Raw genomic sequence first — 12,575 nt, 5'->3', positions numbered from 1 at the left:
ACAAGCTGTTATGCCTCACAAGGGATCCTGGAGCAGCCCAGAATAATTGAGAAGGAGAGTGCATGGTCCACAACGAACAAACTGGCAAGCCGCCATTTTTTTGTCTTTAGGTTTGATAGGTGCTGGTTTTCCTCAGCTGAGGGTACAAGACAGACGGTAAGGCAAAGAACGGAAAGGATTTTGGGGAATGTCATAATGACAATGAGGTGATCGTTGGGTGTTTTTATTTGTTACCTTCTCTTGTTTTCTCCAGAGAATTGTTATGGGTGACAGTTCATGCTCGCAGGTGGCCTTCCTTGCATTTTAAAAAATAAATAAATAAACCCTCTTACCACCCTAATTTCAACATGGGTAACATCCAGCTGTCCTTACTGTGATGTGGCAGTCACAGGTGTAGTTTGAAATAGCTTTTTGTCCCCCTGTTTTGTGGAGAATTTCCTATTTATATGCCAAGTTAGGCAATGAAAATCCATATGCGCGCTGCCAACTTAGAAAATCTATCTCTGTAGCACCCACTGAAGTAATCTCTTTCTCAGTCTCTTGCATTTGCTGCATGGTCCCTTCTGTTGGATCCACTTGTATCTCCTCCAATTCCTCTTTGAATCTTTCAAAAAAAAAAGGCTCCTGAGTTTTGGACTGAATCTCTGCTGGGTGTAGATTACATGATGCATGGCCCTTGTTGCATTAAAAGCAGAAGTCAAGAATACCTTCTTAATGCTCTAATTTCATCATGGGTGAGATGCAGCTCGCCTTACGGATGTGTCCAGTCACAGGTGTAATTTGAGCATCCCACAAAGCTATGTCTTGTACTGTTCCAAGGTTTACTGAATGAATCACAACCAGCCAGATTAGCAACTGATGGTTATTTTTTCAAGATACCTGGTATGACATTTTAATACCTAACGTGCTTTCTCCAAGCCAAAACAGACACCTTGGGAATGGTGGGAAGAGGCTGTGTAAATTGGAGAGTAGGAGCTTACAAGAACTTAAGCAATTACTGAAAATTTACACTAATGAAACCTGGTTCTCTGTCTATTTAAAAATGTTCCCCTCTCTCTGCTCAAGAGTTTCCCCCCAAATGTTGGCACAATTTGGAGGCAACTCCAAGGTTGCATACAAACCTTTCAGCTGTGGGCTGCAGATATTATGTTCTCCTTTCAGGCTATGGTGGATGGGAGCGAGAGAAAATAGGAACATCTGTGCAAAATGGGAATGTTCTGTGGTGGAGACAGGGGGCTACTATAGAAGATTAAACACTAGTTCTCCATGACAGCCTTCTTACTGTTCCATGAAGGTTTCATTCACTCGGGTTGGATCAGTCAGATTTTTCTTCTGTACATCAGCATCCACAGAACAGAAGAAGGAAGAGACCCAAGGAGAGATTTTGGCTCTAATAAAATTCTGCTTTTAATAGCAATAGCAATAGTAGTTAAGGCTTGCTGTATATACCACTTCATAGTGTTTTACAGCTCTCTGTAAGCAATTTACAAAGTCAGATTGTTGCTCCCAACAATCTGGGTCCTCATTTTACTGACCTCAGAGGGATGGAAGGCTGAGTCAACCTTCAGCTGGTGAGGATTGAACTGCTGGCAGTGGGCAGAGTCAGCCTGCAATATTGCATTCTAAGCACTGTGCCACCACGGCTCCTAAAGTTAATTGACAAGAATAATATCTTGGTATCTCAGTTTTTATATCAGTAAAGCTTACTTATTTCCTACCAGTTCCTTTTCAGTTTCTTGAGTCCATCTCTTGTTTTAAGAGATTCCTGACAGTGAGGACAATCAACCAGTGGAACAGCTTACCCCAGAAATCATGGGAGCTCCATCACTGGAGATTTTCAAGAAGAGACTGGACATCCACCTGTCTGAGATGGTGTAGGTTCTCCAGCTTGAGCAAGGGGCTGTATTAGAAGACCTCCAAGGTCCCTTCCAGCTCCTATTCTACTCTATATAATCCACTCCACTCCACTCCACTCCACTCTACTCCATATATTCTATTCTATTCTATTCTATTCTATTCTATTCTATTCTATTCTATTCTATTCTATTCTATTCTATTCTATTCTATTCTATTCTATTCTATTCTATTCTACTCTACTCTACTCTACTCTACTCTACTCTACTCTACTCTACTCTACTCTACTCTACTCTACCGAACTCTACTCTACTCCACTCCAATCCACTCCAATCCACTCCTTTCCATTCCATTCCATTCTTCCAGAGCTTCTGATATTGAAGGTGTGCCAATACCTTCACTCCAGCTTACTGGGAAGTTTGAGTTTTATCCTCTGCAGTTCACTATCCAACGGAAAGAATACCTTAAGAAGTCCAACTCTTTTCCTGCAGCTATGATTTTCTGGCATTTCTGTTCTACATCTACAGTGGAAATTTTTTGTTGTGGTTGTTGTTCTTTTAATTATTCATTATTCCAGCCATAGATAATTGAAAACATATTTTTCAGACCTCATTTGGGCTCGGCCTGACAACAGTCAAAATGAACATGTTTGGGGATTTTTTTTCTCTTTTTACCATGCAGCTTCATACTTTGTGGGTGGTTTTCATAAAGTGTATGTAATTGTCTTTCTGATGAGAGAAATGCTACTGGATTTATTTCAGGTTAGCTTTTGACCACCGTATATCTATTTTCCAACTCCTTTTCAAAACGTCCTTCTCGAGGTCTCCAGGGTGTGGTCAGTGTTGGTGCCCCGCAACATTGTGATTGATTCCATCTGCTGTTTTTGTTGATACTGTTTGTTTATATACAGCACACTTGTGACACAGATTTAAAAAGCAGAGGGAGCTTTGGCAGCATGGTCTAGTCCAAATCTTGATTTTTGTGACCATACCCGGCAGAAACCAATGTTTATTCTTTGAGTTCAGTGCTATTCGGAGACAGTTTTAACTTCTCAACTTCAAGACGAACTGTTCCAGATGCATTATCTCTTCTTCTCAGTTCGAGTTAAACTGAAATGCTAGTTCAATATTTTTTACTGGATGTAGATGGAAATGATAACCTTCCAAACAGAACAGCAGCTTCCCATAAAACAAAACTCTTAGGCAGCATCAGAGACCTCTGCTGCTTTGCAACATCCAGCGGAATTTCCAAGAAAGCAAAGAGTTTCAGGGGAAAACTTTCTCTGGAGAGGTTCTTCATATCCCTAATTCTTAATCAGCCTGTTTCATTGTTTCTTTTCCTAAGGGCATAACACAGATTTTTTTTTTTATTATTAATCTCGAATGCGGATTGAGATGGATATCATAACAAAGGAGGAACAAGGCGTGGCCTAATCCTCAATTCTTGTACAAAGCCAAACTCACTTAACCCCTCAGTGAATGGAGGAAGAATCTTTTGAGAGGAATTTGTTCTGATCCACAAATAAAGTCCAGCTGCTCATGCACAGCTGCCCTTCTGTTTGATCCCTTTTATACTATGGAACAAAGAGGGAATCTATATTACTTGGGAAGTGATGCTCGAAGCCATGAAAATGTGGATGAAATGAAATGCTCTTCACAAAAATTGCACATTTGGGGCTTGCATCATTGGGTGAAAGAGTTGATTGCTCGCCGAGGTTACCGTAGGTTGAACCAGAATCTTTCTGGCACAAAATAGTGGCTGGTTTTGCCAGCTCATTGTAGGCTGGCTATTTAATGTGTCTTTGGTTTACTCAGCAGAATGAACTTGAGTAAGGACAGCCTGCTGAGCCACAAAACTGTTGATTGAAGGAAGATGGCTGTTGGCTGCTTTTCTCCCAAAGTTTCAGCACAGTTAAGAGTTTTCCAGGCAGCGCTTGTGTGTCAAAGGAAAATGCTGCAAGATGCACAGAAAGAAAGATTGCTTAGCTGGCTCAGAGGCAAGCTGTCAATTCCCTGAAAGCATTAGAGCTTTCATCTTGGCAGCTTGAAGATATCTGGGAGTTGAAGTCCACACATCTTCAAATCTCAAAGCTGAGAAACACTGGATTAGAGAAATGCTTAAGGAGTTGGTTGAGGAACCTAAACTGATAGATTCTAGATTGGCCAATTCTAGAGAAGCAGTCTAGTCACCTACTTGCATGTGGAGGAGAAACCACTCACGTAAATAACGATGAAAAGGAAGGAAACCAATCAAGAAGCGATAGGACGCAAGCCAGAATTCAAGGCCTTTCTTCACCACTGTCATTCTTCTGTTTTTTTGCCTGCCAATGTTTGCCACCGAAGTGAATAATGGTGCATTTAAATTGTGGGGTTTCAAGGAGAATAGATGCGATTCTGGAAGCAATGGGGTTGTTTTCAGAGCCGGCCAAAGCATCTGTCCTGCTCAAAGCCCATAATTTGGAGATATCCTTTTGGGGGCAAATACTTGCTAGTTTTGCAGGCAAGAACATGTGAGATGGTTTAAGGCAGTATTTTGTTCCACCATGAAAATTGGAAGGTTTTGGACCGCAACTTAAAACAGCCAAGTCTAGAGTCTTTCAAAAAGAACTTGCAGTTCCATTTGGCCTGTAGGATGGAGTCTACACATTTCAGAAGTCCTGTATCTCTCTCTGTTGCAAAGCAGGTTTGTAAGCCTTAAGTCCTTATTTCTAATCTAGAACATAGAATCACAGGGCTAGAAGGATCCTCAGAGATCTTGCTGCTCAAGCAGGAGACCCTACACCATTCTGGTCGAATGACCATCCAATCTATTTTTGAAAGCCTTCCGTGAAACCACCCACAACTCCAGCAGGCAAGCCATTCCACTGATTTAATTGTTTTAATTACCAAGACATTTCTCCTTAGTTCTAGGTTGCTTCTCTCCTTGATTAGCTTCCATCCATTGCTTCTTGTCCTGCCCCTCAGGTGCTTTAGGTCAGCCCCCTCTTCTCTCTGACCGCCCTTCAACTGTTGGAAGACTGCTGTCTTAGAAGAAGGTAAGGAATGTGTAGGATGGAAAGGAACATCTGGCTAATTCAGAAACAGAAATAAAACAGGCCTGAAGACCAATCAAGACACCAAACACGCCCAAGACCACCTTCCCAAAAGCTCTCCAGAATGAGACACGTCTAGATGATAAGAGGTCTTCAGTTTCCAGAACCTATCTAGAAAAGGTTAAGGATTAATGTCACTGGAACCTAGCTTCAAGAAGGCATCCCGAGTTCAAATCCCTGCTTCCAGTGACAAGAGCTAGGACTGCAATTTGAAGCATGTTGGGCAGCAAACAATATTTTTGTTTCAATCCAGCTAACTTAGAAAGCCAGGCTGTTAATATTGGAATGTGGCCAGGCTAATCAAAAGGTCATCTCCTGCTTGCCAACCCCTACTAGCTTTTGCAGAGCTAAATCCGAAGAGAGTTCTGTCAACTGGCCTCGGGCGATCCTGAACATGCTTCTCAGCTCCCTGCCATGAAGTCCAAGTTCAGGATCCTGGTTATAAAGGCTCAAACATGGTTACCTGAAAATTTTCTGGCCTAGGCACTTCAGAGACGAAATAATTTTAACATGCTGAATCAGTTCAGCCACTGGCTTCTTTCCAGTTAATGCAGCTTCAGGATGAAACACCCATAAAAATTCCTAACGTTCAGCTCCACCATGAGCTTTCTGCTTCGAACGAAAAGCTCCCAGGTTCCATCCAGATAGCAGAATATATCATACAGATCATTGCAGCTCTTTATCCCTCTTTCTTCAAAGCTTTAGGGTAAGCTTTTATTTTAAGCTGTAGCTTTCTTCTTCTTTTTTTAATTTTATTTTAGGCACATTGACCAAAAAAAAGGGGGGGGGAGTAGAATGTTTCCAAACAGTTAACCATAAATGTTTTATTGGGATGGGAAAATGGGTTTGTGGCACTGGGTGGACTTTTTAGATGGCCCTAAAGGGAAAACGGGACGTGGTGGCTCAGTGGGTTAGGATGCTGAGCTTGTCGATCAGAAGGTCGGCAGTTTGGCAGGTCGAATCCTGAGTGCCGCGTAGCAGAGTGAGCGCCTGTTACTCGTCCCAGCTTCTGCCAACCTAGCCGTTCGAAAGCACGTAAAAATGCAAGTAGAAAAATAGGGACCACGACGGTGGGAAGGTAACAGCATTCCATGAGCCTTTGGCGTCTGGTCATGCCAGCCACATGACCACGGAGACGTCCTCGGACAAGCGCTGGCTCTTCGGCTTTGAAACGGAGATGAGCACTGGCCCCTAGAGTTGGAAATGACTAGCACGCATGTGCGGGGGAACCTTTACCTTTAAAGGGGAAAAAAACTGTTTTAATAAGACAAAGAAAGGTTTATGCTAGATATAACAGCACGTTATCATCAAGCAGAATGCTGATTCTAGCAAGGTTTGGTGTGAGACCATTAGTCTGGAAGCTAAGCCAGCTTTCTCCAGCCAGATGTTGGCCAAGGGTTATGGAAGTTGTAGCCCAACACTGTCTAGGATAACGGTGGGGTGTGTGTGTGAGAGAGAGAAATTTAAGCTAGATCTACTGTCCCAACAGTTCTTCATTTAACAAATGTCTCGCTTAGCAACAGAAATGTTGGGCTCAATTGCTGCCATAAGTCGAGGGTTACCTATGTTTGATATCCCTCCATGGAAAAGATATCTGGATAACATCACAAACGAATGAAGGAATTCCTCCATTCCCTCCAGTTTTTATAACAGCTGCACCAGCCCTAACATTGTAGCCATCCAGCTCCCAAACCTGGTGAAATTAGCTATGGATTGGTTTGTGCAAGAAGAAGAAGAGGAATGGGCTGCCTGGGAAAGTAAGACATTGTTATAATAATCCCATCCTATTTTAGGAAATCCTCTTTGGGAATATCAAACAGCAGAAAGTATTGAATTTATGTTTAATTTTTCCAAAAGGGTGGGGGGGTTGTAATCAAACCAAAAAGTATTCCGATCTGAGATCTCTGGCAAGCTTTTCTTGTATCCCATTTCTGGAGCTGTTCCAGTAAAAGATGAGTCGGAAGCAGATTCTGTTTGTGGAGAAATCCTGAGAGAATCAATCCATCAGAATAAAGCTGGAAGGGACCTTGGAGGTCTTCTAGTCCAGGCCCCCACTCAAGCAGGAGACCCTATACCAGGGGTGTCAAACTCAATTTCACTGAGGGCCACACCAGCATTGCGGTTGCCCTCAGGGGGCCGGGTGGGTATGGCCAGGGTGGGTGTGGCCTACTGGGTGGGCGTGGCTAGAGTGTGTATGGCCTACTGGGTGGGCGTGGCCAACTCTGCATTGTTCGCATCAAGGGTGCCTATGGGGGCCTGGGCAGGAGTGGGACAGATCTGAGGGTCTCTGGCAGAAGGAGGGTCTCTGGGCCAGGACCAAGGCAGTGGGGGCCGTTCCCTCACTGTTTCCAGGATGGCTTCGGAGGCCGCATGAAATCACTTCGCGGGCCGGATCTGGCCCCCGGGCCTTGTGTTTGACATGTCTGCCCTATACCATTTCAGACAAGTGGCTGTCCAGCCTTTTTTTAAAAAAAACAACCTCCAGTGATGGAGCGCCCACAACTTCTGGAGGCAAGCTGTCCTATTGATGAATTGTGGTTCTCACTGTCAGGACATTTCTCCTTAATGTCGGGTTGCTTCTCTCCTTGATTGATCAGTTCTAGGTTGCTTGCCTCCTTGGTTAGTTTCCATCCATTGTTTCTGGTCTTGCCTTTTGTTGCTTTGGGAAATAAGTTGACCCCCTCTTCTTTGTGGCAGCCCCTCATGTACTGGAATACTGCTATCAGTATTGGATGTCTTCTAGTCCAACCCCTTGCTTGGGCAGGAGTACCATTTCAGACAAATGACTGTCCAGTCTCTTTTGGAAAGCCTTCGGTGACGGAGCACTTACAATTCCTGAAGGCAAGCCATTCCATTGGTTGATTGCTCTCACCGTTAGGAAATTTCTCCTTGGTTCTAGGTTGCTTCTCTCTTTGGTTAGTGTCCATGCATTGTTTCTTGTCTTGCCTTCTGTTGCTTTGGAAAATAGGTTGACCCCCCCCCCCTTCTTCTTTGTGGCAGCTCCTTAAATACTGGAATACTGCTATCATATCATTTCTGGTCCTGCTTTTCTCTAGACTAGCCATTCCCAATTCCTGCAAGAAAAGGGGCTCTTTTTGGCCAAAGCAATACGGGTAAGTTAGCTAGCATCAATTAACATTTTAATGAATTGTACAGCCTTGAGAATATTATAGCCTCCTTGGATGGAGCTGTGCAACCTAAAGGCAATTAATAACATTCCTTGCACCTCCCACTTGTTTTAGCCTTTTGAGTCTGAACAAAGAGAGGCCTTTGTAAGTGACTCAGAGGGGCAGTTTTCCCAGAATTCCCATTTTAAAAAGCAGCTCATTTCAGGATGGGATTATATGACCTCAACCAAGAGCTCAGTGCGCAAAACACCAAGGCATTGTTTAAAGGAGGTTTATGAGCCTTTCACTGAATAAAGAGGTCTGGGTATTCCTGAATGCACATCTGCTGAGGCACAGGGCTTCCAGCTGTTAACAAGCTATTTTGCTTTTCAATAGTAACATATGTAATGTCTTTTCCTATTATGTTACGGCTGCCATATGCTGTTTTAGATCACGAAGGCCCACCAACTGGATCATCGACGATCAGTTTCATTAAAATTATTTTTCTTTACACATCTATGGAGATTCTCAGTCATCCAGGTTGCAGTTGGCCCAAAGGTGCTTTTCCCAAAGGCAACTGGATTTTCTTTGTTTTTTCCTTGAAGACGTTTCACTTCTCATCCAAGAAGCTTCTTCAGTTCTTCTTCAGTTATCTTCCTTTATGCTGGGGATGGGATGGCATGGGAGGGGATGGGATAGGATGGGATGGCATGGGATGGCATGGGATGGGATGGAATAGAGTAGAGCAGAGCAGAACAGAACAGAACAGAACAAGGAATGGAATGGAATGGAATGGAATGGAATGGAATGGAATAGAATAGAATAGAATAGAATAGAATAGAATAGAATAGAATAGAATAGAATAGAATAGAATAGAATAGAATAGAATAGAATAGAATAGAATAGGTAAAGGTAAAGGTAAAGATTCCCCCGCACATGCATGCTAGTCGTTTCCAACTCTAGGGGCCGGTGCTCATCTCCGTTTCAAAGCCGAAGAGCCAGCGCTTGTCCGAGGACGTCTCCGTGGTCATGTGGCCGGCATGACTAGACGCCAAAGGCGCACAGAACGCTGTTTCCTTCCCACCATAGCGGTCCCTATTTTTCTACTTACATTTTTACGTGCTTTCGAACTGCTAGGTTGGCAGAAGCTGGGACGAGTAACAGGCGCTCACTCTGTTACGTGGCACTCGGGATTCGACCCACCAAACTGCCGACCTTCTGATCGACAGGCTCAGCGTCCTAACCCACTGAGCCACCGCGTCCCTAGAATAGAATAGAATAGAATAGAATAGAATAGAATAGAATAGAATAGAATAGAATAGAATAGAATAGAATAGAATAGAATAATATATGGAATAGAATAGAATAGAATAGAATAGAATAGAATAGAATAGAATAGAATAGAATAGAATAGAATAGAATAGAATAGAATAGAATAGAATAGAATAGAATAGAATAGAATAGAATAGAATAATATATGGAATAGAATAGAATAGAATAGAATAGAATAGAATAGAATAGAATAGAATAGAATAGAATAGAATAGAATAGAATAGAATAGAATAGAATAGAATAGTTGGAAGGGACTTCAGAGGTCATGTAGTCCAACTCCCTGCTCAGGCAGGAAACCCTATACCATTTCAGACAAATGGCTGTCCAGTCTCTTAAAAACTTCCATTGCTGGAGCTGCTGGAGGCAGGTTGTTCCACTGATTAATTGTTCTAACTGTCATGAAATTTCTTCTTAGCTGTAGGTTGCTTCTCTCCTTGATTATGATGCTAACAACTGAACATGGTGTAAGAATTAGGGCAAACTGTGTTTCAATGAGTTTGGATCCCTAAATGCTCACTAGTTTTCCTTTGGACATTTCTCTGACGTTCCTCACAGGTAGAGACAAGTCAGGGACTGACTGAGCTTCTTAGTAGAGGTGATAGGCTGCAAGTATAGTAAATAAGAAGATTGTTCCCTAACAATCCTGTTTTTTAAAAAAATGCTCCCTTTCTAAATCAGCATTTTTTGTTCTTGTTACTGCTTGATCATTTTAGACAGGCAGGGAAGTTTCTGAGGAGCAATGTCCCACTTTTGATCTATGATCTACACTTGCCAGAAAAACTTTGCGCCAGGGACTACGTTTTCATCGTCCTACTAATTTTAACCGCCCAAGAGCCCTGTAACTCGAAATAAAAATATCTGTCCTCCTTATGAACACTTTTAGATAGATTCTTTATAACCTTGTGAAACTGTGCTGTTGTGATGTGCCTTGTTTTGAAAATGGTCAGAACATTGACAAGTGGCCCAAAGCACTGAACAAAAAAAGGAAAAAGAATAAAAAAACATTTTAAATGCAGATACGTTTATGTGTGTAAATATGTGCAAAACCGATGTCTATTTTAAACAATTGTGGTTGTTAAACTTACTGCTTGAAGCTTCATAGAACATAGAATAACAAGAGTTGGAAGGGACCTTGGAGGTCTTCTAGTCCAAGTAGGTTGAGCTTGGAGACCCTGTACCATTTCAGACAAATGATTGTCCGGTCTCTTTTTGAAAGCCCCCAGTGATGGAGAACCCACAAATTCTGGAACCAAGCTATTCCATCACTATTAGGAAGTTAATACCTGAGTAGTCTTCAGTCTGCCATTTTTTTTATCCAATCTTCATAAGATCTCCAGTCTTCTATGTCATGCCAAAGACTTATCCCTTCATATGTCCCAAAGATGCTTTTTCACAAGGCAACTGGACTTTGTTTTTCTTTGAAGACGTTTCGCTTCAGAGCTGAAGAAGCTTCTTGGATGAGAAGCGAAAGGTCTTCAGAGAAAAACAAGAAAGTCCAGTTGCCTCATGAAAAGGCATCTTTGGGACAACCATGACCTGGAGGACTGAGAATCTCCATAGCTATCCCTTCATATATTCCCAGCTGTAAGAGACTTTTGTGACCACAGCTTTACTCCTAGGTCTTTTTTCATGAGGCAGCATCACATCTCGTCTGTTGTGGATGCTGCTTTGGTCCCACCAAAGTCCTACTACAGCCCTATTTCATATCAGGAATCCAACCTTTTGACAACAGTACTTTTCAAGACCAAGCAAAAAGATGATTAGTCACATTCAAAAGCATTTATTATGAGAAAGTTACAAAGGTTCATGTTCAGATACTGTTTATATCCTATTTGTGATCCTGTTGTTGGGCAATATTTTTTTTTATTCTCCCTGCAATATTAAAAAGACTTCATTCTTCTAAATGTTTTAAGAATGTTTTATCTCTTGCTATAACTAATGGCTGGGGTTTTTTATCCCCTAAATTGAGTTTGATTTTTAGAACGTGTTTAATTTTAATAGAGCTGGTGATTGCTCTGGAAGCATTTGTAATGAGGACAGTAGATTACAAATCAAATTAATGATCTGAGAAGACAACGGATTGAGTTTCTCATTCTGTAACATACTCTTTGAACGACTGCCGTCCACTAACTATATGAGCTCTTAGGCTAGCAGCTGGTTAGGTTATCTGACTCAAAATCTCTTTTCCAGAACTTTGGGTCTGCCAACATTTAAGTATTTTGTTTTTGTTGTATTATAAAAAGTATTTTGTTGTATTAAAAAAAAGAATAAGAATCTGCATCTACAGATCATAGGCACAATGTTTACCTTTATCTTCCTTCCTTCCTTCCTTCCTTCCTTCCTTCCTTCCTTCCTTCCTTCCTTTCTCTCTCTCTCTCTCTCTTTCACTCTCTCTCTTCTCTTTCTCTCTTCTCTCTTCTTTTAGCATGGGTATGAGTCACGATGACGACCACTTGTCCTGCACTGGGAGATCGCACATCATGTCTGGAGAATGGGTGAAGGGCAGAAATCCCAGTGACCTATCCTGGTCTTCCTGCAGCCGAGATGATCTTGAAAAGTTTCTAAAGTAAGAACGTTTGCTAATTGCAAAGCATTTGAATGATAGCCAGTGGTCTTTTATCTTCTCAGTTGAAATAAGGAACAATTCTCAGTGACAGATACTGAAGGTAAACTGGATCTGGTTTTTTTTTGCATCCCGGCCCTGAGAAAAATTATTGGCAGAAGAACAGAAGCTTTTATGATGCCCAAATTTCAGCCTCTTGACAACTTCTTGAAAAGTTTCCTGGAGTTGCTGTCATTTTTACTTCAGTTCTGCCCATATTTTGTGACAATAGAAATATGCTTCTCAATGGCTCTTTCAGTTGGGAATAAATATCTGGTTCTATGTTTAGGAAGTGTTGGCAAAAATAACAGAAACCTGAGATTCTCAGGTGATCTCTCTCAATCTTTGAGCTAAACTGAGCTCTGTGAAGGATCTACCTCCCCTCTGTACTGTCTAGTGAAATTTATTTTGCATTATCATGTCACAACATCCAGCATTTCTGCACCTTGTGGCATTGCCAACCCTGGCCATTGGGTAGAATGAAAAAATGAAGAACACGATTTTGCTTTTTGATGCGATAGATGTGATTAGACAGTGTGTTCCAAGGATGTGCAGGAGAAGCAATTTACATCCTTACCACCATTTTCAA

At 41.9% G+C, this 12,575-nt stretch overlaps 1 protein-coding gene across 1 annotated transcript in view; it reads left to right on the top strand.

The window, feature by feature from the left end:
* The window catches only part of ADAMTS17 (ADAM metallopeptidase with thrombospondin type 1 motif 17), a gene marked incomplete at both ends in the record, with an annotated part of 127,757 nt that overhangs the window by 67,536 nt on the left and 47,646 nt on the right, over window positions 1–12,575 (top strand). Inside the window, one exon of the mRNA XM_083371328.1 lies at window positions 11,810–11,950. Within this exon, the coding sequence (XP_083227454.1) occupies window positions 11,810–11,950 (141 nt within the window). The remainder of the gene's footprint in view (window positions 1–11,809; window positions 11,951–12,575) is intronic.

Source organism: Vipera ursinii (assembly GCF_947247035.1).
Source record: "Vipera ursinii genome assembly, chromosome: 11".
NCBI lineage: Eukaryota > Metazoa > Chordata > Lepidosauria > Squamata > Viperidae > Vipera > Vipera ursinii.
This window is presented reverse-complemented; position numbering and strand designations above follow the sequence as displayed.